Source organism: Pyrgilauda ruficollis, unplaced genomic scaffold (assembly GCF_017590135.1).
Source record: "Pyrgilauda ruficollis isolate IOZ18807 unplaced genomic scaffold, ASM1759013v1 scaffold97, whole genome shotgun sequence".
NCBI classification, from domain to species: Eukaryota; Metazoa; Chordata; class Aves; order Passeriformes; family Passeridae; genus Pyrgilauda; species Pyrgilauda ruficollis.
Genome location: NW_024531821.1, coordinates 951,775 through 978,416, shown reverse-complemented (window position 1 = coordinate 978,416; position 26,642 = coordinate 951,775). Strand labels below are relative to the sequence as shown.

Below are 26,642 nucleotides of genomic sequence, written 5' to 3'. Positions count from 1 at the left end.
TAAAAAGGAAAAGAAAGGGTTTTCGAGGTAACTCTGGATTTCCAAGTTATTAAGATTTTCCTCAGAAGACCTGAACATCTCAATTGTGTGTCCACCAGAACATCAGGGTTCCCGTGCTGAGGAAAGGCAGAATTTAAGTCCTTAATAAAGTCCTGGTTTTATTCCAGTCCGTGTTCCTCATTTGTTTAACAAGACTGAAAACTCCTGATTAAATCATCAACAACTCTGATTAGAACTGGTTTTATTGATTAGAATTGCTGTTAGAATTCTGATTACAATTGTGGGAGAGAGCACTCAAATTCTGCAGCTTTCTTGATTTTTGCACCATCTTGCTTAGTCCACAACCCACATTATCATCTATTTTAGTCCATTAGAAATGTTTTAATTACTAATTTGGGAGCTCCAATTTGAGATATGTTAAAAAGCAAATTTCTGACCTCCTGTATGCACAGCTCCTGCAGACCAGCACTGAATTGCAAGACAGGGATTTGTTGCACACACAACGTTTGCACCTCTCGAGTTCTCAGCTGGGGCAGAACATTGTTTCCAGCCAAACAGATGCTTGTAAAATTGAAAATGAAATTATTTCATTTAGCAGCTTCATCTCACCAAACGTGCACAAATTCAGCTCCCAGGAAAGTTTTCCAGGTGCAGATTTACTAGAAGGTATCTCAAAGATGGAATTTTAGGAGACACAAGTTCAGGAAAAAAAGTGTTACAAAGCTGCTACGTAACTTCAACGTTCTAAAGAAATATTTTCTGACATTTATTAAATGATCGTGTATCTGCCTTAGGTTATCCATAAAATACTGCTAAAATCAGATTAAATTACACCATCAGCTATGCCACCCTTGCCCATAAGAGCTCAACTGTGCAGCTTGGACAAACTTACATTTATTTCTTTCAACTTCCCAACAGCCAAAATATAAAAGTAAATGGCACAAACACCCATGAAAAACTCCCTTTTAAAATAATTTTAAAGCTAGCAATTTTCTCACAATTTTTTAGAACTTTACAGGTGAAAAAACAGAGTGAGATTGAGCTCCCTGATAAAAAAAACTACAAGAGCAGAACAAAACACAGAAAGGATCTGAGGATCCCCAATTGCTCCTTTTCTGCAAGAAATTCACATTTCTTTCTAACCTCAAACAAAAAAATCAAAGATTTTCTGAGGAGATTTATGACAACTCAAGCTGCCCTTTTATCCCTGTCACAAACCACAGATTTTGGTTCAAACCCAGTTATTATGGAAAAAAAAATCCCACTTCCACAGCACAGCACAAAACCCTGGCAGATTTAGAGCCCTTCAATGTCTTATTAGCAGAAATTGTTGCCTTTCAAGTCTGCTTTCTCCTCACCCTCAGCAGCTCTCAGGAGATGCTAGCAGGTATAAACATGCTTTCTTTTAATTACAGAACTGCATCACTGCTGTAACTGATTCCCAGCTCCAGCAAATTATAACCAAGTGCCCACTGTGCATAACAATCATTTAATGGCTGACAAACCATCATAAAGAAAGCTTTAATGAAGAAAGCTGGAAAGCTGCCCGAATTTTATGGCAGCACACTCCAAAAGAAAGAGTTACAATCTGTAGTTAAGATTAAGAGAGCCTTTTAATCCAGATGGCCAGAATTAAATAAGGCAGTGCAGGGAAATTTTCATCAAAAGCTAGTGCAACATGAAAGTCCCAAAATTCCCCCAGTAAACCACGACTAATTATTTCAAACAGAGGCTGCACGTTCATTTTGTGTTGGGAAGAACTCAGAGGGAAATCCAATGTGAATATGTTGCTTTCTCTGTGATAATTCACTTTACCCACTAGCTTTTCTATCATAAAAGAAAGCAGCAAGAAATCTCTGCAGGCAGAACTGTTGGGACAGTTAAACAAAAAAAATTTTCAAGGAATTAGCAAAATAAATGACAAGTTATTTCAGATTTGCAGCTTTAAGATACAGCTGACTAAAACTGACTCTCCAATTGTTCTTAAAAAGTACAAATACCAATTTTTAGTAGGGCAATAAAGCAGCAAGAGGCTCTGCTTTTCAATGACTCTTTTTGCTGCTGGGGGTTTTGTAGGAACCCCAGCGTGGAGAGGTACACAAAGAAGTTGATTGCTCAGCTCCTCTACAAGAAAAACATTTGTCTTTTGCAAAGAGTTTTTATGTTGATGAAATAAAACCTCTGTGAAATTCATCAATTAATTAGAAATCACAGAGTCCTGCCAAGTTTGAACTTGCACAGACCCAGCTTCATTTCACCTTCCAAAAACACCCCAGACCAGCCCATTTTGGGCACCTTGCTCTGATGTTTACATCCATTCCTTTGATCTGTTTGCTGAGGCGAAGCTGGTGCTGAGCTCATAAATCACTTTGTCCCAGTCAGAAATACTGATTCAGGCAGAAAAATAAGGGACTGTGTTGGGAGTGGGCAAATCCCAGGGAATAATGTTGCTCCACAGCATCCTGCTCCTGCCTGAGCCCCTGAACAGCAGAGCAGCCCTGGCAGCTCTGGGAAACAGAAGCGTTCTGCTTTCTGACACAGGGACTTTCTGCTCTCACAGAGCTGGAAGGAGATCACGGCATCTTTGATTTGTGTTTTTTTCTGTTTCATGATTTTCTGACAGCAGCAAGCTTTGAAAGTCTGCCAGGCTGCCTGGAACGAGGAAGGAGTGACAAGGTCTGATCACTGATGGCACTGCTGTCCATATTTATATTTTGTGGTACTTCTGTGCACACACAGAAGGAACTTCAGTTCCCTCTGCTCCCAAACACACACCAAGGGCTGCTGCAAGCACAAAAGCTGCCAGTTAATCTGCTTTTTCTCCTGTAAAAAACAACAACATTTCTACCTCATGGATTATAGAAGTTGAGCAAAAACTTGCTGAGAACCTAAGTGACACATACAGAGGTTTGACAAAAAGGAAAATAAGACCCAAACATCTGAAACCCCTGGTTCATCCTGGCTGTACAAGATCTTTCATTTTCTAAATGTTATCATTTTCTCTCTGAGCTCTCTCAGGGTGAATAAAATATTATTGACACAACTCAAAATCAGAAAAAAATACTGCAGCAAGTGAGTGTGAGCTGAGTCACAAACTGTGCTGCTGGTGGCACCAGCAGCTCCTGGATTATCTGCAGATGGAGCAGTACAAAGAAAATCCTGTCCAAAAGCAACAACGATGGAGCTGCTGCTCCCTGTGGGACAAGGAGCAGCCCAGGATTGCTCAGTCCCCCTTATCCCCATTTTTCCAACAAGGCTCTTGTGCAATGTCAGGGTTTGTGCTGCTGTGGACACAAACTGGGCACTGGTTCTTGTGCCAGGAAAATCAGAACTGCCACTCACAAGGGTTTACACACAGGAAAAGGCAAATCCAGTGGAGATGTGGCTGTGGGCAACTATTCAGCAAAAACAGCCCTGAAAGGATAAAAAACAAACAAAAGAAAAATCACACGTGAAATTTATTAATGAGAGACAACGGCAGGAAAATCTAATTGAGGAAAAGAGATCAAAATTGCCACAAGAAGATGCAAAAAGAAGCTGAAAGCATCTGGCCTGAGCTATTCCAGCTCTTCCTGCAGGACTCCAATAAAGCAGTGAAATATCGGAGTCAGGCCTGGGTCTGCACTTGGGAATTGGCTCCTGCTCCAAAGCTCTGCTCTCTGCTGTACAAGGGAATTCTTAGGATAACTCAGTTAAAAATTACAACATACCATACTGAAATAAACACTGGAGAACAAATAATTATAAAATAGCCATTAAAATGCCCCCCCAAATCAATGTATTGTTTATTTGTGGAATGCCTGCAATTGTTTTTTTAAGGGATCATAAAAATTCCTCACTCACCATGAGTCCATTCATGAGGGCAATGAATTTCCAGAAAATCCAATTTTTTATATAGTTCAAGAGAAATATTTTTGGACACAAACTTTTAAAAAAATACTGCTTTTAAATGAATAGCTTTACTCCTTAAAATGAACAAAGACTTGTCTGCAATGTAAACAACGAAAATAAAATTAAAAGAAAGGAAGACCACAAGTCTTGTAACCTAAACACAATACCCATTGTCTGGACTTCCCTAGTTCCATGAAGAACATCTGATTTTCATTTTGGATTAGAACATTCTGCTAAAATTACTAATGCACTGGGATAAAACTTAATTTAAAATTTCCAGATGAACAGCTTCAGCTAGGATCCGATGGCTGCTCCGTAAGCGAGAATTCCCATTTAAACTCTGGAACAATGATTAAAATCCAATATTGAATCCTTGCTGCAATAAGTTTTGATGATCTCAGAGAGAACAGCAGAAAAAAAAATCCCACATAAAACTCAGATCCACTGGCAGCTTTTGTCACTGCCTGGCCAGGGAAAGCTTGGCCGGTGGCCTGACATGTTTGTAATTCCAAGAACTTCCAGTATTTTTCTGTGAAGAGTTACTCAACTGCCAGGGATAAAAATTCGACTTTCAGCGTGCTGGAGTTGATGGTGAGAACAAGGATGACAAACTTCTCTCTGATTTTCACTTCCTTGGTTTTTCTGCTCAATAAAAAGCTATGGAGAGACCTGAGCTGGACAAAAAAATGGGAATAGAAGGGGCTCCTTCTCCTTTTTGTTTGTGTGAGGGGGTGAAAACAAATTTGGGAACTGTTGGTGATGTCAGCATGCTCTGACGTGTTTTTATTTTTGAAATAAAAACACACAAAACAAGGGCCCACAGCAGCTTTGCTACAAAAGCTGCACCACAAGAGGTTCTGCCCAGCTTTTCCTTGGGCTCCACTCTTTCCATGGAATTGGGGTGAAATAACAGCAAAACCTCCAGTGAAAATCCAGACTAAAAAATGAAAAATCCTGACAGAAAAAATAGAGGCAGAAACAGATGGACTTAGTCTTGTCTGAATGAGGGCACACATCTCATTCTGACAATGGAAATATAATATTTTTTTTTTTAAAAAAAGGTATCTGAGGCCATCAGTATCCTGTGGACAGCCTTAAATTTCCAAGAAATTACATTAGTTTCAGGCGTGAAGAAGATAGAAGAAAAACAAGATTTAAAAAAAGCTTTTTTTTATATATATAAATGTTAGGGTTTAAAGTGTAACTTTTGCTGTTTAATTGTCAAATGTGGAGGTAACAGGCCTTGGCAAGAGCTGTGCATTGGAATAATTCCCCAGGCACACAGGGCTGAGGGAGGCTGCTGACAAGGGGCAACGGGCTGAAGGAATATTTCCCAAAAATGCCTGGTAAATTACACCTGATACTCAACAGGCAGGAAAAACAGGTACTGACAATTTCTTATTGCTCAACGGGGATGCAAATATTGGAAGGTGCATGTTTGTACAAGAAGAATGGAAAATCAACCAGAATATTAAATTGACTTTATGGGGAGAACAGAATAAATGCTGGGCAAGGCACCTCTCACTAAAGGAACAAAGAGAATAAAAGACAGGGCCTGAGCCTAACCTTAAATCTAGTCTTTGTACAGAAGAAATTTAAATGTTTAAATGCAAACAAGCAAAGTATAAAAATTAGGTATAAATCAGTTAACAGCACCACAGTATTACTGATGTAATTCATTTGTCCAGTAGCAGTTTAAACTGGAAGTGTTTGCAAGCATAAACTGAATAAATGCTGCATTACTCAACCAGATTATTGTGAAAGAACAGAAAGACTGAAGAAAAATTATGGGGTTTTTTTAACATGACAAGGCTCAGGAAAAGTGCAAGAAAGGGCCAGTAATGAGCAGCACTTTTTATAACATTCTGCTAAAAAACCAAGTCCATGATTGAAAAGTAAATTGTTTAGAAGTATTCCTATAGCAGCTTAAAATATATATTTATATAATATATATTTAGGAGCTATATTAGTTTACAAATAGCATTAGAACAAAAGAATACAAAAATAACAGGAAGCTGCAAGTGTTGATTCTGAGAGTTTACCATGAAATAACCTGAACTAAGTCTACAAATCTGGAAGATAAGAAGATGAACAATTTTATTTAAGTCCAGCATCCAGAGGTTGCAAAGGAGACATCCAAAGCCAATGCAAGCAGGTGTGAAGCAAACAGAAATTATGGAGCACAGAGGACGTGAGGGCAGAAGTGCTGGGATGCTGGGAAATCCAAAGGAAGCAAAAGATGGGATTGCAGTGAGTGAATGAGACAGGAGAATTTCATCACTCAATTCACAGCAATGATACATCTTGGGTAACTAAAGCAAAACTGAGAAAATGTTAAAAATAACAGGAAGGGAAGAAGGATTAAAGCAAACTCTGTTGGATGGGGCTGGAGCACTTCATAGTAAACTGGAAGAGCACAATAGGAGGATGGGAGGTTTTGAATGCTTAACAGAAAACATTTGTGACCCATGAATGAAATAGCTCCAGCTCCCAGCAACAATGACAAAATTGTCACAGCAAAAGGGAAACCAGGAAAGTACTTAAGAGCAAAAATAATACCAGTGGTTTGCATAGCAGTAACATCTGTGACTATGGCAATATAAGCACAATAAAGAATGAGAGCTGTCTTCATTCAGCTTTAAAAATACCTTTGGGTGGCAGACAAAGAGAAAAATGGGTGAGGGCTTGCAGGGCTGGAGAAATCCCAGCTGCTGGGTTTTGTGGACCAACAGATTTTTTTCTAGTTGCCACTAATTTATAATCTGGGCAAGAGATTATTTTCATTCTTCCCTTCTGCCCTCCAACTCTTTGACATCCAGAACAAACAGATTTTTTCATTTGAAGGTTTTGATTCTGTGATGCCCCTCATAGCATGAAATGAGAAGCCCTAAATGAAAATATTCCAGTGCCACTTGGCCAATGGGCTCTGCAAGGCAACACTTCAGAGCAGGACAGCCTTTCACACAGCTGCTCTGCAGACTCTGATTCGCCTCCAGAGGGTGAGAAACACATCCCAGCACCAGGCTGGCCTGGGCTGGCTTCCAAGCTGTGCTCCTGCAGGACCAGGAATGATCTCTGCAGGACCAGGAATGATGTGTGCAGGACCAGGAATGATCCCTGCACAATCAGGAATGATCCCTGCAGGACCAGGAATGATCTCTGTGCTTCCCCAGCTGTTTGCTGGGAATAGCAGTGCCCTGGTGAGTCCCACATGGGTCACACCACATGGGGTATGGGTCTCCTGAAAAACCCCTCATTTAGTTTTTCACTGGGCTCCTCTCTCTGTAAACCCCATAACCCCAACGTGCTCCTAGAGCTCACCCAGCTCCTGCAATTCCTCTGGAATGTGTCCAGCTTGTCAGCCCAGCAAAGCACAACGTGCACCTGGATTCCTTTGTGCTCTCTGTCTGCTGTACCTGCCCTGGGAGCTGCTCCACAGCCCCCAGAGAGATATTTCAAAAGGTTCAAAAGACAACAGGTATGAAAAATTACAGGTTTTGCTCGGCAGGGAAAAGATTTATTGATGCTGAGAGCTTAATTTAGTAATCAGACACTATCTGAAGAGAAAAAAAAAACTGCACTCAGCCATGGAACAGTTAGATGAGGAAGCTATTCCAGCTTTTGATGTAGTTTTGTCCCAAATTCAAAGTTAAAAAGACTGGGGAAGAAGTTATCCAATTGACTGAAATCCAATCTCATAGTGCATTGCACCCAGGGCTGTACCTCAAAGGCAAAAGGGACTTAGTCATATTTTTACATAACTAAATTCCTGAGTCACATTACAGAGGGAGAGTCAAAGGGAGCTCAAGAACAATTTCTGCCATTACATATTTTCTCTTTATAGTATTGCTTGTAAGGGATTAATGTTGTAAGACTTATTTCAAAACTTAAAAACCTTTCATCATTGATTATGGCTCATTTTTCATTCAGACTCACATTAATTCCCACAGCACTAATTCTGCATCGTGGTATCAAGAGCAAATGATGACTGCTGAGCTAATTTTAAGAAAGCAATAAATAATTTGCAATTAATCATCTGTTAAAGTAATAATCCTTTTGAAACATCTCGGCAGTGCTGCAGACTGCACAGACAGGAACGGAATGCAGCTGTCTAGAAAGCATTTCTGGATCTCCCAGCACTCTCTGAGCTGGGTTGGGGAAGCAATGTCAAAATGCTGCCAGTTTTATCCAGCTGAGATTAATGAAATGATGCAGTGGATGTGAGATGCACTGAACTCCTAGCTCACACAGAAAAGAGCCCTTGCAGCAGCCCAGCACACTGCAGAGCTGTTTCAATCTGCATTTTCCCTCTAATTTCATCACCTGTGACCAAGTTTTGCAGGAAAAAAAAGCTAATTTAATTCCTTTGTTTCTAAAGCCATGATTCCCCATTTCTTCTTGTGTGGAAGCCCAGGGCACTGGGAATATTTCTCTGCCTGCTCTGGGGTACCCTGACCCCCAGGGCACCACTGACTTTTACCCTCAGTCATGGAGAACGTTTCCAAGACTTCAGGAATCCACAATAGTATGAAATGGATTATAGAGAGTAGTGTGGGTGTATCACTCTTAGAGGAATTGAGGTTTTGGGATTTTTAGTATGTTGTAGATGGAAGCTGGATGGAGGGCACAGGGTGTTGTCCTGGGTTTCTTCTTCATGCTTCTTCTTCCTTCTTCTCCATGGGTTTGGGTGGCATTTTGTAATTGGGCAGAAAAGTCCCCATTGCAGCTCTTTGGGATCAGTTATTGGGTTAAAAGGGAAAATAATCTAGGTGTCGGTTCTTAATTGGATAGTTTAGTCTTAAAAGACCTTGGAACAAGAGATTGTTGGCCATTTTGTGCCTTCTAATGAAAAGCTGCAGAACTCAGAGCAGTGAGACTGTTTTACTGATAAGAAATAATAAACACCTGAGTGCCAACATGAGCTACTGTCTCAAGTGCCTTCAATCCAGACCCAGAGAAACCTATACCCTTGCCTTGCTCAGACCCACATGCCTACTGCTGTCACTCATCCTTGCTCCCAGCTCTGCAGATCCCCAGTGCTCCCAGAATGTCTGATCCCAGAGATCCAGCCCATCCCCAGCAGCTCAGGCCATCTCCTCCCCCACAAGCTCAGGGATTACAAGTCATTTCAGAAATATGATCTTGATCACATCAACCCTGTGCACCTCACTGCACTCATTAACCTTCATTTCTCCGTGCAGAAGCTGGGTTTGTTCATTTCTGTACATTATCCAGTGATCTGGAGGCCTAAAGAATGCTCCCAATAAAATTCATCAGTGGCTCAGTGTCAGTTCAAAGCTGTCAAACCTGCTGATTCATTTCAGCAGCATTTACTGTGCTTCGTTAATTCTAGATCTCAATGTTTTCAACAAAATAATGAAGTTATATATAACTCCAAGCAGCAGCACCAATAAATCCTTCAAGCCTTTGGCAACTCCTTTAATCCAAAGTAATCATGTTTCCTTGTATAACAAGTCTTGTGATGTCTGTAATAGCATCTCACTATAGTAACAACAGCCTTCATGTTATAGCTCTCTGCATGCCTCCAGTATTAATCAGTTCCCAGATTTAAATATGAAATTAGAGAACTCTTGATACTCTTCCTGAAACAGATATGCTAATCAGAGCCCCTCCCCCCCCCTCCCAAATTTAAAAAAAAGTCCAATAAGATCAGGCCTGTGGAGTTGTTGATGCTGGAGTCAAAGATTGCAGCTTGCTGATTATTGCTGTGCTCTATTACCTCATCCCTTCACATTAAAATAACAATCCCAAACAGGCAGTCTATTCTATAGGCAGTTTTCTCTGCCATAAGCTCTTTTTCTTGGCTTTTCAACAGAAGAATTAAAAAAAAAATCTCACCAGAAGGAAGGATTGCAGACGTTGTGCTAGAACTGGGAATAGCATTTCCCTTCGAATGCAGAGGACACTATCAAAACATTTATTCTTCAATTTAGAAATTACTTAATGAAAGCAACATTCTTTTACTTCATAAGTGAGCTTAAATCCTAGCAATTTTCCAAACACACTGACCTTTTTCCTTGTATTGTCCTGAAAACTCCTGCAGCATCCTCCAGCAGCTATTACATAAAGGGATGTTACCACTGACCAACCTTGCTTGAATTGAACCTCACTTAGCAGAAACCTTTGTGACCTTCATGCCTCAACTTAACTAAAATGATATTTAACAGCATCACTTCCTTTCTCCCAATCTCCCATAACCATCTCATTTCCACTGTATAAAAAGAAAAGTCACAGTCAGCTCCTTGAACCTTATCAACATGTTTGGCTATAATCAAGATTTTACTTTGTTGAGCAATCCAAACATATTCTGCAGGCATAATCTACAAAGCAAACCATATTAAATTGCATATTAAATACATTCAACAATTTGATCCAAATACTAAAATATAGATTAAATCCAGAAAGCAGAAGTATCAAATGCAAAGAAGTTTCTTTTAGGAGCTGGAAATAACATCCTATTTCGAATTTGCATCTTTGCCCATTACCATTTTAATTCTTGTAAGAATTAAAATCCAACCTCAGTTTCATGACTGCCTGTCCCTGCAAAGAAGCCCAAGGTATCAGAATTTCTTAGATATGAGATTATTGCCTGTGGAGGAAGAGATGAAACGAGTTTTAGTGCCTGAGTTACTCTTGCAGAAAGGTGAGCACAGCAATCCCAGGTACAGCACCAGCAGTGTTTTCATAGGCACCATGTGTGGCAAAGGCAGATCCAGAGATTAGCACACATAAATCACTCACCCAGAGAGAAAAAAAAGCCTCCTCCTTTGCCAGCTAAGACAACTAACACAAAATGCATGTTTTTACAAGGGCTATTCAAAGAAATAGCAGGAGTGGGTAGAATGAGTCATGGGCCAGCAAGCTTCACACACTGCAGCTACTCAGAGTGAGAAGACAAAGGAAATTAGGACTTAGATGATTTTTTTTTTTAAATAACCAAGAAGCATTAGCAAAACCAGCTGCTGCACTGTAATATTTCTAAACAGCTTTGTTATGCCTTCATATTCTCTTCCAGTAGGAGTTTTCTCTTTCTAACTTGCATTGGGTTTGCTGTTGTTGGCACGCTGTCTCAGTAGACATTAGACAAATAAACTTTTCAACAACATAAAGACTTTTAAAACCGTATCTCTTAACCCCTATCCCCCTGAGAGGCTGCAAAGTGGTTGCTTAATTCTTTACAGGTTTACTTGTGCCTCCCTTCTCTATTTCTGTGACTGACTTTCTTTAGTTCCCAAAAAATAAACAAGCCTCTAAGCACTTATCTCCACCTAAATCACAGTTCGTACCTATTTCCTAACCATGGATTTTTTGTATTTGTTGACAAACCTATTGGATTTAACACTTGACTTGCAGGGGATTAAATTCATTGCCTGGTGGGCTTGAGTCAGTACTTTACAATTACAGGAGATTATTTTGTATAGAACAAGTGCTTCAACAGAACCCTAACCTTCAGATGACAAAGTACTGATGGACTTGCACATGTAGAGTTTTATTCCAAATTTGTTTCCATAATCTCACAGCTTTAAGGTCATTCTAATTAGATCAATTTTATTCCATTTACTTTTGTGTTTTTACTGGGATAGAGCCAATTCCCCTCTTGTCTTAGAGAGTCCTGTGCCATTAAATGGCCATTTTACAATATTTTACACATATTTTACAATAATCAGACAACATCTGCACATACATCCTCCTGCACAGAGATGGCAGCAGAACTGCTACACAGAGACTTCAAATCAGCTCTGGGAGCTGATCCTATCACATTTTAGCCAGGAATTTCCCTCCTACCAGGGCTTGCAGCTCAGCCTAACTTTTTAAAAGTCCTGTTGTTAGATTCGCCTTTTTTATTTACCAAAACCACTCCTATTTATCCAGTAAAGTGGAATTCTTTTAAGGTTGCTGTGTAACAATTAAATGACTAAAAAGCATCACCACACCCGTAGGATAACAAAAAGTTTTCTTGTATATGAAAATAACAAACTCAGTAACTCACGAGCAGCTTTTGCTTCGTGAAATATCGCATGCAGGAAAAGCTTTGGTGTCCCGGACTCAACACTGCAAAATTCAGTGACTCAGCACTCATTTAAAGCACATTATTGAATACCTAGAGTGGGGTTTTTAAAGGTTGAGAGACCACGAAAACAGAAACTCATCCTAAAACTTCCTTCTTTTTTTTTAATGTTATGATCTCCAAGCTTAAAAGGGAGACACTTTTCTCTTGGCTAATTTTTTATTACATGTGTAACAATGCAGACTTTTCTGATGTCTCTTCCTGAGGTCAGGCACAACTTTAATTTACAATTTACAAGATTTTACTTTCCAGCTAATTTGACCTTAAATCAAGTAAGAGAAGTCACTGCTAAGGAGAAATTATCACTGAAGAGATAAGATAGAACCAATCCTTATCTTCTCAGACACAAAGTGGCTCATCTTGGAATCAAAGCTGGGTTTTAATTACAGAATTGGTCATTAATTTTTATCACTCTGAAGATATCAGGTGGTTTCTCCAGGACTCCAGCCAGTTCCATAAAAACAACTATTCTGCATGGCAGATTTCAGCTGGGAACCAGGTTTTTATGTGTTCCAAAAAAGTGTTGGAAAAAGGAAACTTCAGGAGAACCTGAACTGCAGCGAGGGAAAGGAAACACCAGCACTTTGCAGAGATGTTCATTAAAGTGCAAACACCAGGAAAATATTCAAACATAAGGAGAGCTCAGGCCAGTAAGAGCTAGGTTAATATTCATTTTAAAGGCTCTCAAATCTGCCTGTTTTATAAATTAGTGTCAACCAAAACTCAGCAGCAACATGGATGCAAATCTTTAAACACTCACTCTGGTAAAATTATTTCGTGGTTCACAAAGGAAGGAACCCTGAGCCAGGGTGAAAATTTCAGCTGAGAAGTTGCTCACAAACAGTTTTCCATATGAGATTTCCACATAGGAGCATGTCTTAAAATTGATGTTCTGTTCTTAAAATTTGTGGTGCTTAATTTCCTCTGTGACTTAGCAACTGCTGGCATTGAAGAGAGTCTGTGCTAAAGCCACAGGATTTTCCAGCAGCTCTTCACATTTCAGTCGACTTCATTTATTACCATTTCCTATATTCCTATATATTTCCTATATTCCACCCATATTTACAGGAAAATTGGTTCCAAAGCTGAGAAGAAGCCACTGCTGCTTGTGCAGAGGGGTTTTGGGGTGAGAATCAGCTGGTGGCAATAACAGAGCACCAAGGTACTTGGGGGATGTGATGATTGCCCGCATGGGCTCACCCTGACAGAAATGCCCTCAGAGAAGTCCAGGAGATGTTTCCAGAGGAAATCTGGATTGTCAGGAGCATGCAAACATGGTTAACAATGAAAATATTCTGGTGGACAACATTTCACAGGCTCCTGGATGAGCAGAGCACATTGATCCCTAATGAAGTAACTTAATTAACATTTGAGGGGGTGCCCCAAGACATTCACAGCACCTCTGGGCAAGGCTGAAACAATTGGTGTTTATTGAAATCTGGCACTGATTTGGCCAGCAGCAAACTTTCCTATTTTAAAAAATTTTATTTTATTTGAATAAGCACTCATATACTCTTGGACTGAGATGCACATTGTAGAATTTATGGTCTTAATTAGAATTAAAGAAGTTCATCAGTGTGTTTGTCTGTGTTGTGTAATTTCTTATTCATCACATGAGAATAACAGAATGCATTTTGAACAGTCTATTCATTCTTCTTTGTGACAAAATATATTGGAATGGAAGAGATTTAATCCCTGAATTTCATTACTTCTCCTTTACTGGAGAATTTTTCTCCAAAGGAAGAAGAGTCAACAGAATTTGGAACTCTCTCTAGAAGAGACCAGCTTCCCCAAAAGAATTTTACAGTTTCAGTCTAGCAGTTCCCTTCAAAATTTTGGTGTGCTGTGTTCATTATTAGCTTAAATTACTCTCAAGTCTTCAATAAAGTACAATTTAACATCAATTACCCCCCCAGCACAAATGAAAGCATTACCTCCTCAGCTCCAGTACTCCTTGCTGAGGTGCTGATCTAACGAGGGCAATGGAAATGAGGCATGGAGAAGAGCAGAGCACCTCTGCAACTGGACTGCAGCTGCATTCTTATGAAAAATAACTCCTTTTATTAAAAGAGAAAAGCCCAAAAAGCCCAGAGCCCCCCTGGGAGAGAAGGGCTGATGTTGATCACCTCCACGGATCAATACTGCTCACAAAGAGGAAAAGCAGCCAGCAGTTATTGTCTGCAGAAGCTTCCTGAAGAACAGAGTGCACTTTAATGCTGCTCCAGGATTTTTTCTTGCAAAGCCTCTTCCCCTCACATAAAAGGTGAGGAGATAATAAATTTATTCCTATTGGCACTTTCCATTTTATAGTTACAGGAGATTGACTGTGACATTTTACATGGAGATTTAAACTCTATCAATGTTTTGATACTAAGACAGCAATTCAGTTAAAAAAAATAACCCTTAATGTTAATTAAAGTAGTGCCTGACCTTGTGAAGAGATATCAAAAAATAACCCTATGAAAAACCCATAAAAAAAAAAAACCAACAAAACCTGTTGCTAACCCAAATGTCATTATTCAATTTCTTTCAGTGGGTTTTTTTTCCCATATATTTGATATTTCAAACAAAAATGATAACTGGATACTAACCAACTGTCCTTCCCTCCAAAGAAATAAATGTCTGCACAAGCCCCTCCCTGGCCTGAAGGGACAAACACACATTGATTCAGATATCTCATGAAACAGGAGTATTTGAGCACATCACCCTCTGACGTCAGTCCCAGGAAGATCATTTGAATATAATTAATGATAATTGAAATTATCATTGAAGGTATCAGGGAAAGGCAAGGAGCTCATGTTTTGGTAGCACACAGAGGCACCACTTTACAGGTATTTCTAAACCCTTCCAAAAGCAGCAGAAGGCATCAGCAGAAAAAAAAAAAATCACCATTGTTCAAAGAGCCAGGAAACATTACTTGATAAATGAAGAAAAATGATGACACTAATTGACATCATGAGAAAACTCAAAAAGAAAAAAAACAACCCACCTCCTGAAAGAAAACAAATTAATCTCTTAATCTCTTAAGAAAGAAATTCCAGGGCAGGCCTGAATCTGTCAAAATTAATTTCTCCAGAAATGCACCAGATTAAAAACATGAAGGAAAACAAAAAAGCTCACAGTCACAGAAAAGTCTCAAATATTAATTTTGGGCTACCCATCAGTAATGATTTCTTTAGGAAGTTTTCATAACACCAAATAAAATTACATTCTGAATAATACTTGGCTGACAGAGAAAAACTGCCAAGTTACAGAATTTGCTGTTACAATATTGTTGTAGCTGGCTTTTTCTGTTTTGCTTGGGGTTTTTATTTGGCTCTTCATATGTTATTGTTTCAGCATCAAATATACTGCATAATATAATGCAGAATCAGAAACAAGCAGGATATTTTTAATAGAAAAGCACACTGAAAATTCTGAATTTTCTTCCAAATTAGGAAAAGCACAAAGTTCCTTTTTAATACCAGCTGCTTATTCTGCAGCTAAGCCTTGTTCCTCAAGAAATACTGAAAAATGTTCAGGAAGAAACTTCAGATAAGTGCAGAAATGATAAAATTGGGTTGTCTGTATTTTCTCTGAGTATTTTACTAGCATGAATCCTTTTTTTTTTTCATTCATTAGGATTGTTTGGGACACAGAAAAGGGATTTTGGAAAAGTCAAAGAGGCCTCATTCATTGACTGCAAGAACTTGTCACAGAAACTACAGATACCACACTTTTTGTGAGAGACAGAAACTTGAAATATAACATTACTGAAGTAAAATAACACAGACATAATGACCTGCTGGCACCATACCTGACCTTTAAATTCATATTCAAATATAGGAACTCTGCTACAGATTTAATTTTTTTTTCTAAAGCTCTTTATGACCCTCTTGGATTGCAACTTCTACCCCTTCTTGTTTTTTAATCAGAAAACCAAGTGAAAATTTTATTTCTGGTGTGTGTTTTATAATCTTCTTTCATCCTGATAAAAGCAGGAAGTGCCGTAAGGTATCCAAGTAATTCAGGAATTGAAATGCAAAGAAAAGTATATTTACACTTGTGTCTTATTCCAGAGAGAAATGAGAATTACAGAGAATTGCAGAGAGAAGTGAGTGGAGCATATCAGCAAAGTTGTGAATCAGGATGAGAAAACTTTGAATTAGAAATTTTAGAGGGAAAGCATCTTTACATCTGCACAGATTCACCCTTTGCAGGGTGAGTCTGGAGCACGTGGGGAGCAAAGCAGTTGGGTTTAGGGATGCATTGATATGAACAGTCCTGGGCAGCCCAGCCACGCTGTGATTTGGAAATTATTCCAAAAAATTATTTTTTGCCCCCAGTTCCACGCCTGCAGCCTGATGAACAGCCCCAGGATGCTCAGGCTGCCTCTGTGTTAAGCCATTAAACCCCACTGCAGGGCGAGCAAGGGTCGAGTTTAGAAGCTGAGCTCTGCAGAAAGGAGCCTGAGTGATGTGGAAAACAGAAATGGAGAGCTTCCATCAGCTCAGGCAGCTCCCCAGGTGAACAGGTCCAGGGAAGCAGGGCTCAGTGCTGACAGGGGAGTTTCCCACAGCTCCCCTCGTTCCCCCCAGCCGGGGGCATCACAGCCTGCTGCCCAAGCTGCACAGAAAGAGCCAGCTGGGGAAAAAAACCCAGCAAAATGCTCCAGAGAACCAAAATTAAAGCCAGATGTACAAGGAGCAGATGCCTGAAATGTACTGTCAGTTCAAGACAGGATAGGAAAGCTTGCTGGTGTTATTATTTATTAATTGTCATGCTAAGGAAGGCATGGAGAACATTTATCATGTAAGAAATAGGTGTTCTGTTGACTAAAAACCTGCAATTTGTATCAACTTTAAACCAATTTAAATGTATTAAAATTTTAAACATTTTTTTTTAAAAATGCATTAAATGTTTAAGTTAATTAAAAATGCAGCAGTCCTGAAGTTTTAAATGTATTAAAACTTTGAACATATTTAAATGCATTAAAATATTATGGTCAATAGCACAGCCCTGGAGTAGGAATTAAACAGTGCAAGTAAAAAAAGATTTTCACTAAGTGAAAGGTCTCCCATATCGTACTGCAAATTGTGTTCCTTAAATCTGGGCAAACACACTCTGTGCTAATCATGTAGGGGGAGATTTCATGGAAATTCAGGCTATATATCCAAAAATGTTGTATTTAACTCCTACACTCCTACAGAACATACACAACTTATGCATATTCTCTTTTAGGCAAACTCAAAACTTAGAAAAAAATTCCCATTAAAGCACTTTTACACACACATCACGAAAGCAGCTAAGCATTTAGGTGAACTAAAAATAAAAAGTATTTTAAAAATTTGAAACATAAGAGCAGCACAACACTTTTTCTGACCACAACAAAACACTCTTGGCAAAATGTTCAATGAAATGCTTTGAGTGAATGCACATTTTAACAGAGAACCTTTTAAAAATAAGCACAAGATTGAGTAGTTCCCCTGTCAGAGGCAGGTTTATTAGTGAAATATCAGGGATTTATAGATGGAATTACAACCCAGTTATGATGTTACTGGGTAAATAGAAGGTTGGATGACATCTAAATTTACAAGTCTATTTTCTTTATAGTTCTGGATAGATTTTACTAGACAGGAGGAAAGGAAAATCTGCAGTTACCAGAAGCCATTTTATGGCCTTCAAATGCACCAGTAATCCACAAAATCCATCTGAAGAGTTTGAGTGGTGAAAAGCAGATAATTTCTCACCAGAAAAATGAAACATTCCCATCCCAAACCAGGCCATCCCCACCTGGTGAAACCTCTCAGTGCTTTTGCTGCAGGCTTTAGGGTGTAATGAGAATATCTCAAATCAAAGGAGCACCAACCTTAGCAAATCCAATGGCTCCATTTTAGGGAACACATTCTGCCAAGAGCAGCTCCAAAGCAGCCAGAAACCCCAAAAAAAATCATTTTACAGAGCTCACAGTCCCCAGCTGCAGCGTGAGAAAAAGGAGCTTGAAATACAAGAGAAAAGGAGCTCAGGACAGGAGAGTAATTCTGCAGAAAAGATATTAAAGGAGAGTAATTCTGCAGAAAATATATTAAAAGCACTCTCTGTGCACCTAAAAAATTTAAGAATTGCCCCAGATGATGAACTGAGAGACTTGTGGAGGAGCACAAAGCAACCTCTTTGTTTTTCAGAGCCAAAATGTAATGGTTTTCAGTGGCAAAGTGTAACAGAGAGCTGGTTTTTCATCCAAAGCAAGCAGGGGTGCTCCAGGATCTCCATAAATAATCTTCCTGTCAGCCCTTGCCATTCAGGAGCACTGATTCACCAAGACTGTTCAACTGGTTAACTGCTGAAAGAGATGGATTTTCCCAAAAATGCAGCAGTCCCAGAGGGAAGAATCAAGCAAGCTCCCTGGTTTTATGACAGTTACCCTAATCTGAAAATGTGAGCTCTGCAAATACTTGTTATGTCAGATTTTCCACCTCTGAGCAGTGATTTCACTGCATAAACCTCACTGAAGTACCCCAGCATTTTTGAGAGGACACAAATTCTGGGTTTCAAGCAAGACTTTGAACTTCAGTAAGTTGCAGCAAACTGCCACCAGACTCTGCATTTTGTAGAGTATCTAAAACCTCATTAACAAACACCTATTGTGAAGCTGCAAAAGGGATTTATGGATTAATACCTGCTAATAATACATTACTAATTTTAATTGTTTTTATGTTTTACATTAGCAACCTAGACACAGAAAGTCAGGCCTGGCAATCAGACTTTAATTATTCCTGCTGTTAATGAGTGGCATGTGTTAAAGGGTGCTTGTTTTCCCTTCTGGGATCCCTCTCATATATATATTTAAATTTCTTCAAGGTATGACCATGCTGATTTCAGAACGCATTAGGTATTTTACAGTTCAGGTTTCCAGCATCTGCTACAATTATTTTTCAAAGTTTAAAACATGAAACAGAGAGCAGAGAGCCAAGTCATCATTATCCACCCCAAGCTTTATTAAGAAACACTGTGGAGCCCTTTCCAGCTGAAAAAACAGCTCCAGCACTTGCACAGGCTGCAGGGACTGAATAATCACTGCTTCAGAAGCAGCCCTGGGATCCAGCTGTGCCAAAATTAAATGATGATGCACAAGGGTAGAGATATTGGCAGAAGGAGGAAGGACTACAAATCCTTGTTAAATATAATATTAGGAGATACCTGTTTGATTTTTTATGGAACACAACTCAATATTGAGTTATTACCAGTGCTGCTGTCCATGAGATCAAACACAGCCAAGTTTCTGTCCAAATTCAATTTTTGTCACTGGGCAGATAAACAGCATTTTCCCCCCATATTATAATCTATCAAGCAGCATAATTACATTTTAATTGATCTAAAATTGCAATTGATTTCCTCACACCACATAACCAAGTCACCTGCTTCCTTTAAAAGTAATATTGAAAGACTCAGATACAGAAAATTACAATTAATTTAAGAGAATGTCTAAATCATTGTGTCAATCACTCTGTAAATAAAATGCCACTGCTTAATTCTATCATTTGGCCACATGATTAATTAACATCCACGTTTTATTTGCTTACCTCAGCAGCCTGTGTCTCCTGGTGTAATAAAGTCAGACCTGTCAAGTCTTCCAAGAAGGAATGTGAAGAATTAAAAACTTTGGCTAGGAAATTAAACCCTTCTCGTTCATACTGCTCAAGGACCTGCCAAATAAACAAACAGAGAAGTGTTTCAAATGTAATACCCATAATCTGATTCATCCTCATATTTGGCTGGCAAAATAAAAGCAGAATCTTTCTGAGCACTCAGAAAATGACTGGACACTGCAAACAGGTAAAAATGACAGAGAACAGAACAATCATTTTCCCCAGCTCAATCTCTACAGTGAGGAAAGGTGGAAGCAAGAGGGAAGAGAAGTGGGGTTTGAGGTTTCCTGCTTTGAATACACTTTTTATGACAGATGATAATGCAAGAAGGAAAACTTGGCTGCAGAGCCATGAAAGGAGCATTTGAGTGCCACAAAACACAGCAAAGCCTGTTCCAGTGGCAGTGCAGGGAAAGAACCATGCTGGGACAGCCTGAAAAATTCCCCCAGTAGGTGTCCAAGCCCAACACCCCCCAGCCTCCAGAGATCCCTGCTTCTGAGGCTCTTGTATCTTTCTCTGTTTTTCTGCTTTAATTTTCCCAGTTAAGTTTTTATTTGGGCAATTTTACAAGCTCCTCCAAGAACTGTGAGATTTTAGTTCATATTCCTCTCAAGCCCTGACCACGAAGAAGTTTATTGCAGCCTTAGGGAAGGAGTTGCCAGGCTGATTTCAAGGCAGGGAGATGCAGATTGAAGGAAGAGAAGATAAATATCAAACATGACCCCAATCCTACACATTTTGGGACAGCAGGCAGGCAGAAAATGGAAGGAGCTCATGCCTGAGCAATCCCAGGATCCATTGTTTCCTTATTTTTGTTCCAAGTTCTGATCATTTCATCCCCTGCTCTCAGATGAAGCAGCTGATCTTGATGAATTCCAAACAGCTTTTCCTGCAGAACTTCAAGGAGCAGAGCAGGATTTATGCAGGGACCTCAAAGCCACAGACATTTAAATAGAAAGGAGCAGGACGTGTGACAGGGAAAGGATCACCAGGATCCAGAAGATCACAAGAATGGAAATACTCCCATCAGAATTCATCAAATCAAACTTTAGTCTCACAACAACCTCACTCCTCCCTAGTTTAACAATTCCTAATGGTCTCAAACACCCAATTCATTGATAAAACTGTGGGAACTTGGCCAGCCCAGCAACATTCTTCAGCAAAATACATCCTGTGAGCTCTTACACTGGAATTCAGGCTCGTTAAAAACCATATTTATATTTAGCTGACAGGATTCTAAATCTACTGATAAAAATAGACCGGGATCCTCACTCAGCTCTTCATGCAAAACTACCTAATGCATAATTAGGGATCAAAAAACACAAACAGAAACAACTGAAACACAAGTTGAAAAGGAAGACAGATATAAAAGGTGATTATCAAACATTTGACACCTTCCTGACCCCATTTATTCTAAAATAAACAAAATCAGCACTTTACATTCTTTTCCTGAATCTACAGAAATTGTTCTTCATACTTTAAAGGTTTCATTTGCCATAGGGGTTTGGTGTGTGTGTGCAACGACTAATAAGTATAACCATGAATTAAAAAAGAAAAAAGGATTTAAAAACAATATTGGGAGCATTTCTTTGTATTTTTTTTTTGATTTTTTAATCCTGAGATAAATGAAATAACACGAACATTCACAATGCAATACAGAGAACTGAACAACTTCAGCATTTTTTTTGGAGATGTGCCCTCTCAGTGTTATCCACTGAATATGGTGGGATTACACCGTGGATTTACCCACCCAATGAGAATTCTGGGTTTCCAAATCCCACTAAAACAACCCAAGTGCAGCAGTCCCTGGCACAGACACCAATTTCTAAGCCTGGAGTGTGTTCACAGCCCTGCCTGTGGGAATTCCTCACCCTGGCAGGGGGTTTGGGCTTTTTGGCTTGTTTTCCCCCAAGGTTTTTGGAAGAACCACAACCCAGATTTTTGGTGCTGCAGGACAGATCAGAGTTCATGGCCCACTGAAACCATCCCCAGCCTGCACAGCAAACCTCAGCCTTATTTGAAATTATTACAGCACCTCAGAGAAACGCAGGGACAACACTGAGATCTTCTGGTCTCTTCCCAGGGGCAAAACTTATTAAAAGATGTAAACCACCTTGGGCTATGCAAATATTATGAGCAGAGCAGGGAATTGAGTGCAACCTTCCTATACACAGCTCATCCATCAAACAGCCCTTAAAGCTGGCTGGGTTTGTTATTCAGCAAACTCTGCTTCCATCCTCGCTCCCTAAATCTGGGATTTGAGCCTGCAGTGAGAATTTCCAGGTGCTGCTCCCTCAGTGAGTGCACAAATCCAGAGTGCCCTGGTTTATCTCAGGATGGGCAAACCTTGCCCAGCCCCTGCCAGGAATTCCTGAGCTCACCCTGGCACCCAAAGTGGCCAGAACTGCTGGGGATGGAGCACCTGGAGCAGCTCTCCTTAAATCCAAGTGCCCTTTGTGCTGTCATCAGTGTGGACAATGCCAGGAAGTCTCTCATTAAGTGTCTTTTAAAGTATTAATATTAATAAAATTAATAAATTAATAAATACAAGCAAATGAAAATTTATATATAAATACACAAATCAAAATGTATACATAAATACACAAATGAAAATTTATATAGAAACATATAATATAAATATTAAAAATTAATACATCCTACAAATATAAATTATTATATAAAATATAATCAAATTCATTGAAATTAATATAAATATCAATAAAATTAACAAAATATTAATAAGGTCGCAGATCCAGGAGTTGCAGGTACATTGTTTTTAGATTTTTTTGTACTGGTACACATTAACCTGACCAAATCCATTGCTATGGAAAGATTTAAACATTTCTCTTCCCCCTGTGTGGCAGAGACCTTCCATGGTGCCACAATGGCAAATTCAGGTTTGGGTAACAAATCTGACCACGCACACAGGATCTTAAAAACCTAAAGCACATCAATAAAGAACATTTTTTTTCTAGCAGCAACCACGGAGGCCTGAAAAGCTGCATTAAAAAGTGTACTTGCTGATTCTAATGACTTGCTTTTTCCAAAGAGTAAAAAGCAGTGCCTGCTGAATGGAAGTATTTGTTAAGTAGTTTTAAATCCAGAATTCCAGGCACACGAGCCAACAGATGTCATATCAGGGAGCCAAAAAGCACCTGCAGCAGCACATGTGCTGCCTGAGCAGGTACCAGTGAAGAAGATACCCACTATAATGAAATCCTTTTAATAATGGCAGTGACTGGGAGAACACTTTGTCACCCTCAGGGACTTTATTTCCCAAGTGAATCATGGAAACTTTCCAGTGCCACAAAAGGGAGGAACTCCACGAAGCTGCCCACATCTAACCTTTCCTCCCCAAATTCAGTAGCAGCTTTTCTCTGATAATGGAACAGGGCACAGATTTGTTCAGCAGCCATTGCCCAGCCCTCAGAAAGGAAAAAGAATGAGGCAAAATAATCTCAGATTGCTATGCCAGGAGACCACACAGGGAGTAATCACACAGGAATAAAACCAGTCTGAGCAACAAATAGACACAAAATAATTCTAAAAAATGTTTCCAGATTTAATAAGTGACCAATTTGTTGTTGCATGGAAAGGAAATTTTCCCCTATTTAATCATGTCCAGCAGAACCCAAAGGCCCAAGGCTGGCATGAATTTGCTCTCACACTTCAGAACAATTCTCATCCTTGGTCCCAGTGAGATCCTCCCAAGGAACAGCTCTACAGCAGCAAAATACTTGAGAGATGCTATGTCATATTCATATTTTCTGAAAAATCCCTTTGCCCAGGATTTTTCTCCTGGGAAGCTGAGAAGCCTCAGAGAAAAAGGAAAACAATATCATCTGATTTGCTTCTCCTGAGTTTTGCTCCTTTGGAATGTGTTTGGAGATTGTTTCATTGGTTTCATGTGAATTATTTTGGCACAATGGCCAATCGGGGCCAAGCGGTGTCAAGGCTCTGGAAAGAGTCATGAGTTTCATTATTATCTTTCTAGCCTTCAGTAAGTATCCTTTCTGTATTCCTTAGTATAGTTCAGTTTAGTATTCTTTAATATAATATAGTGTTATAAATAACAAATTAGTCTTCTGAGAACATGGAGTCAGATTCATCATTCCTTCCTTCATCTGGGCACCCTGCAAATACAATAATGCTACAAATTTGCATGGTTGTTGATCTCAAACCAGTTACTGTCTGACCACAGATGTACAAAATCCCACCTGAACACTTTCAGGAATAAACCCAGTCCTTCAGTGATGTGTCACTATGCAGCAATTCATTTTCCAGGCAGGAAAAAAATTATAAAAGCATTACAAAGAACCAGAAATACATAATTCTTGCACCCAGCCTGGCAAGCTGGAGCAGGAAGGATTTATTAAGGAACTCTTTATCTTCTCCTCACCTGCAGTTCACTTTTCAGGGCTTAAGAGAGCTGGAAATCACCAATTCCTGCTGGATTTCCTGGCTGCTACAAACACTGCCAGGAGAGCCCACATTTTTACATCACCTTTCCTGACATGCAAATGTCTCAGGCTGATGTCACAGCCTTGATTTCAGCCTCCACTTCACAGAGCCAGAGCTCCAGAACTGGTTTTTTTACACAAAGGCATTTTAATAGAACAAATCAAGCTGTGGATGCACACCATCCCATCAGGACCAAATCCATGGGCTGCCAAAGCTTTCTGAGTAAATGATACCCAGAAACTCATTTCATGAGCAATCTTCTTCTTCTGGCCTGTTTACTGAAGTTAAAAAACCCCCAAATCTCATGCAGAAAGAAAAAAATACAGGCTTGGAGTAAAAGGACTTGCTTTGAAATGAGAAACAGATGTGCAGCCTTGGTGTTATATTCTTTTTAACAGCATTCTGCACAAAGTCCTCTCAATTGCTGGGTACACAGACATTCAGAGAGAGAATCTGGCTCCAGGATTGCTTTATAGCAGAAAAGTTAATATCTGCTTAAGCAAAAACACAAAAAAAAAGCTCCAAACCCAAAGAAACTGGCTACTGATGCAAAATTTGCTCTTGTTTTATTTCTGTCACATCAATTCCAAACTTTTTTTTACCAGTATTTACATTTGGTTTGGCTTTTTTTTTTTTCCCCCTTTTCAAAGTAGGTTGCATCTGTGGAGCTTGAACCAATGCTGTTTACTTTCCAGGAAAAATAAAACAAGGAATGAATGCTACCAGCTGGATTATTTACACTAAAGGTTTCTGGGTAATTTACCTCCAAACAAGTTCCTGGATTATTTACACTAAAGATTTCTGGGTAACTTACCCCCAAAACAAGTTCCTGGATTATTTACACTAAATAAGATTTCTGGGTAACTTGCCCCTAAAACAAGTCCCTGGATTTAAACACTTAACTCCCTCAAAGAGGGCAGGTACTTCACTAAACATTTCAGAGTCACAAAAGATCTCAATATTCAAAGCTCTGTTTAGAAATTGGACAGGCCTGGATATATTTTTACACACTGTTAACTCCCTGCTTATCACAGGCCATGCAGCAAGGATAGGAAACTACTCTTCACCTGCTGAAAAGACATTTGGAAAAGAAGACAGGTGTGGAAAAGTCTTGCCAGCTCCTTTCTTCAAAATTCAATGTATCTGCTGTTAAACAGCAATTTAATGAAAATTTTATGCTGTGAAGAATCCTCCTGCATTAGAAGAGAACAAGCTGAGCCACTGAGATAATATTCAAAATTTTATCACACAACCCATAATTCTGGTTTCCTTAAAACAATCCTCATTCCCAGACTCTTGGCTTTTCACAAAGTTCTCAATTTTTATTGCCATCTGATCCTAAAAAGTCGTCAAGAAAAGTCTAATAAGTTGATGCTGTAATACAGCTATGAAAAAGAAGGCAATAAAATTGCACTTTTGTGAGGATCATGGAATGATTTTTCAGGGCCTTTCAGTTCATGGGTTTGGAACAGGAAAGTCTGACCAATATTACATGAAAAAAGGTAATACTCCAAAAATTACCTCAAATGGAATTACCTAAAACTTGTGCATTCACACATGATTAAGTCTGAAGAACAAAGTTCTGCAGAAAGCTGTGCTCCAGGTGTGCACTGAACAAGGCCATGCTGGAAACGCTGCAAATTTAGAAAGCACGAGACAAAAATGGCATAATTTTGGGCTCGTGTCCAAATCATGAAATCACCCTGTGCACACACACAGTTCTCTCCTTTCCTTCCCACCACCAGTATTAAAAATGAAAGCAAATCAGTATAAAGGCCTAACTAATCCAAGTACAACGTGCTGAAAAATCATTTAAGGAGGAGATTGTTGTTTTAATTCAGAGTAGGAGAGGAGAGATACAAATGAGCTTTGCCTGTTGCTATTTCCTACCCTGATTTTGAACTGCAATGGGCAGAAAATGGAGAATTAACTCACTGAAGAATCAGCTCTGAAAGGTTTCAACAGGGTTTTTTTTAGCTTGGGATTTTTCAGTTTCTTTTGAATGATGAGAAGGAGGAAAGTAGAGTTCTCAGAAATTTAAGAAATGCCAGTTTAAGCATGGCCTTGTCAACATTTAGTTCTTAGGAGATGCATGCATTGTTTTCTGGAATAATCTTGATGTGCTTCATCACGTAGCCATTTTCCCTGATAAGAATATCTGACAGATAAAACTGCAGGATTTTGATTTTAGCTGCTCTTTCCTTTCTTAAGTATTTCTCACAACTTATTTCAAATGTAGCAGCATCCCCAGATTCCAGACTAAGGAAGTTTCATGGCACAGCACACAAGCTGAAAGCATTCCCTGCCTGAAAACAAAGAGTACAGAGATGTGAAAGGAAAGAAAGGACCAAGAGAAAAATCCACAAAAATCCACAGAGAGTGAACAAGAGACACAAAAGGGTTTTTGGTAGTCAGCACCATCAGATCCTGTGTCCTGATCTCCCTGAGCACGTGAGTACACCCTTCAGTCCCCTCCCTGCTCACCCCACCTTTTCCACAGGATGGATGTTTACAGCTTGGATATTTACAACTTCATTTATCCCCCCTCTGCTCCCTGGCCAGCATTTCAGCTG

General features: G+C 39.4%; 1 protein-coding gene across 1 annotated transcript in view; it reads right to left on the bottom strand.

Annotated features, from left to right (window-relative positions):
- The window catches only part of ATG7 (autophagy related 7), a 78,441-nt gene that overhangs the window by 28,037 nt on the left and 23,762 nt on the right, over positions 1–26,642 (bottom strand). Inside the window, exon 18 of the mRNA XM_041489983.1 lies at positions 19,543–19,665. Coding sequence (XP_041345917.1) covers positions 19,543–19,665 — 123 coding nt within the window. The remainder of the gene's footprint in view (positions 1–19,542; positions 19,666–26,642) is intronic.